General features: G+C 34.8%; 1 protein-coding gene across 1 annotated transcript; it reads right to left on the bottom strand.

Annotated features, from left to right (window-relative positions):
• Nucleotides 1-936, bottom strand: LOC130044327 (olfactory receptor 4C15-like). The gene has a single exon (XM_056137032.1). The coding sequence runs from the start codon at nt 934-936 to the stop codon at nt 1-3; it is 936 nt and encodes a 311-aa protein (XP_055993007.1).
• Nucleotides 937-2,925: the final 1,989 nt, after the last annotated feature.

Raw genomic sequence — 2,925 nt, forward strand, 5'->3', positions numbered from 1 at the left:
TTATTTTTCCACAGAAACCATCATTCTTTTATTCCACAGTTTCCTCATGGCATTTATCACCTCTTTATTTCTGAAAGCATAAATCAAAGGATTGAGAAAAGGAGTTAGCACTGTATAGAACATCTCCACTAGTTTATCAAAGGAGAAAGAAGTTGGAGGCCGTGCATATTCAAATATACAAGGGATAAAGAACAAAATCACTACTGTAATGTGAGATCCACAGGTGGAGAGGGCTTTCCTCTGTCCTTCAGTGCTGTGATTTCTCAGGGAGAACAGGATGACCGCATAGGACACAAGCAACATAGCAAAGATCAGGATGCAGAAGAATCCACTGTTGGCCACCACAAAAAGGCCAAAGATATGCGAATCAATGCAGGCAAGCTTCAGTAATGGGAACAAGTCACACATAAAGTGATCAATGATATTGGGGCCACAGAAAGGAAGTTGAAAAATAAATAGAATTTGTATAATGGAATGGAGAAAGCCCCCTGTCCAGGCCACTCCAATCAGAATGCCACAGAGCCTTGAGTTCATGATGGTAGTGTAGTGCAAGGGTTTGCAGATGGCCACATACCGGTCAAAAGCCATGGCTGTCAGCACAATCAACTCTGCTCCTGAAAAGAAGTGTGCAGCAAAGATCTGGGTCATACAGCCTCCAAAGGAGATCGTTTTTTTCTCAAAGAGACAGTCTATAATCATTTTGGGGGCACTAGCAGAAGTGCCACATACCTCCAAAAAGCACAGATAAGCCAGAAAGAAGTACATTGGGGAGTTCAGAAGTGCAGGACTGTTAAGGACAGTGACCACGATCAGCAGATTGCCACTGACTGTTGCAATATAGATGAGCAGAAATATAATGAACCCGATTTTCTCAATTTGTGGATTCTGTGAAAGTCCCAGGAAGACAAACTCAGTTACAAAGCTTTGGTTTTGCATGATTTCCCAGGAAACACATTCAGATCTACAATGATGAACATTAGAATCCGTAATTATAAAAATAAAAATGTCACATCAGGCAAGTTTATTATCGTAGACATATTGAATTTTTTTAATCCATATGGTGTTTTGCATTTTTTTCTTCATCACTGAAGTCACAGTAGAAATTTGTTAAACGTAATACTATGAGATCGGGGCAATATTTACTAAGTAATGAAACAGTGCAGGATTAGACAGAACTTCTGTAGAGTTACAAACTCACATGTGATTTGGTGAGGAGGTAATTTTATCTCAGTTTTAAGCCTGGATCATCTGGTCATACTTCCCTACAGTAAAGTTGTGAAAAGGAATTTTGAAGCAATATTTTAGCTCCGAGGAATCAAAGACAGCCATTTTTCTTGATGGGCACCACCTGTAACAACATATAGTAGAAGCATGATATCCCTGATCATGAGATGCCTTATCTAGAAAGGGAAAAGATTTCAGAGGCTTTTTTTTAATTTATTTTTTTATTTTTTTTTATTTTTTTTTTTCAGAGGCTTTTAAATCACAGACAACACCCATTTTCTTAATCTGTTTATTAATGTATAGTTCATATTTTTCATTAACTAAAAATTCAGATTAAGAAGATAGGGTGTAAGAATTATCGAATCTAGCCCTAAAATTATTTTAAGTAGCTGAAACTAACATGCCTGTATAATATAAAATATCATGCTATTGTTTTAAAAGTTGCAAGCTTTCCACAAGAAATATTGCCGTGTCACCAGACCTAACCATCCATTATACTCTCTTAGACATCAATTACGACTATGTATATTCATAGAGGAAGTAACTAACTCTGTTCACACTTGTCCCAAAAAATGGTTGAATATTCCTGTCTTGAAAATGTAGCTTTTTAACATGCTTCGGTGCTTTGAAGGCGCATTTACATGTGCTATTATATTCATATCAGTCACATTAAATCAATGATATTCAGAGGAATAGTATGTTTCCCAAAATGTGTTCCATAAATCTGTTGTATCTAGAACAAGAAATCATTACTTACTTAACAAAGTCTTTTTTATTTTCATATCTTGCTAGACCTCATCCTTTACTTGACCATCTGAAAATTGTATCTATCCTTTTATAGCACTGCACTGCACTGTCCTCCCGTGGTTCATTGATTTGCTCTAGCAGGCCCAGTAACATCTGTATCGTGAGACTTGTTACTGTGTTTGGCATATCGAATACATCATGGGTATCTTGCCAGGCTTTGCCCTGTGGGCGAGATACTCTCGGTAGCTTGCAGGGCTATAACCTCATAATATTTTATTTTATCAGAATAAATCTGAACATTTACCTATATTCAACAATAGTACTCTTAGTATCAGTGGAATGTGAAAAGTACATTCACATTTAAACTTTGATAAATTCGCAGCATTTATTTTCTGTTTCACTATACCTTTATTTTATTTTAAGGTTGAGATAAAGACACAATTAATATAAAAAATATCTTAGATTCTGCCATGTCAATATGCCTGACCAATTCTGAAGCTTATCAAATCTTACTTTCAAAGAAAATTAACTGGATTTATTTTTAATTGAAAATTTTTGCTCTTTGAATTATATAACTTCTCAATATATTTTATGCACTTTTTGGTCTCAAGTCTTTTCATGAGTATAACAAGTGGAATGCACTATATCAAAACCTATTTAAATTATAAAAGCACTGAATCAAAAGCCCCTACATTATTATTCTTTATTATACAGACTCAGAAATCTAAAACACCAAAGTGGGGAAAGATTTCTTAGGTGCCTGCTAAGTGAAAAAATTGTAAAGAACAAATAAATTACCAATGAAGACAAAGGCAAGATGGTGCAAATGCTGGATTTCATCTAATATTTATTTAACTAAAACCTGAAAATTATCACAAAGGTAGGTTTATATTTTGAAATAGTGAGCATTTCAAACACTATTCCAAATACTTTTTTTTAATGTACATGACATTT

This window comes from Sorex fumeus, unplaced genomic scaffold (assembly GCF_029834395.1).
Source record: "Sorex fumeus unplaced genomic scaffold, SorFum_2.1 ptg000007l, whole genome shotgun sequence".
Classification (NCBI taxonomy): domain Eukaryota; kingdom Metazoa; phylum Chordata; class Mammalia; order Eulipotyphla; family Soricidae; genus Sorex; species Sorex fumeus.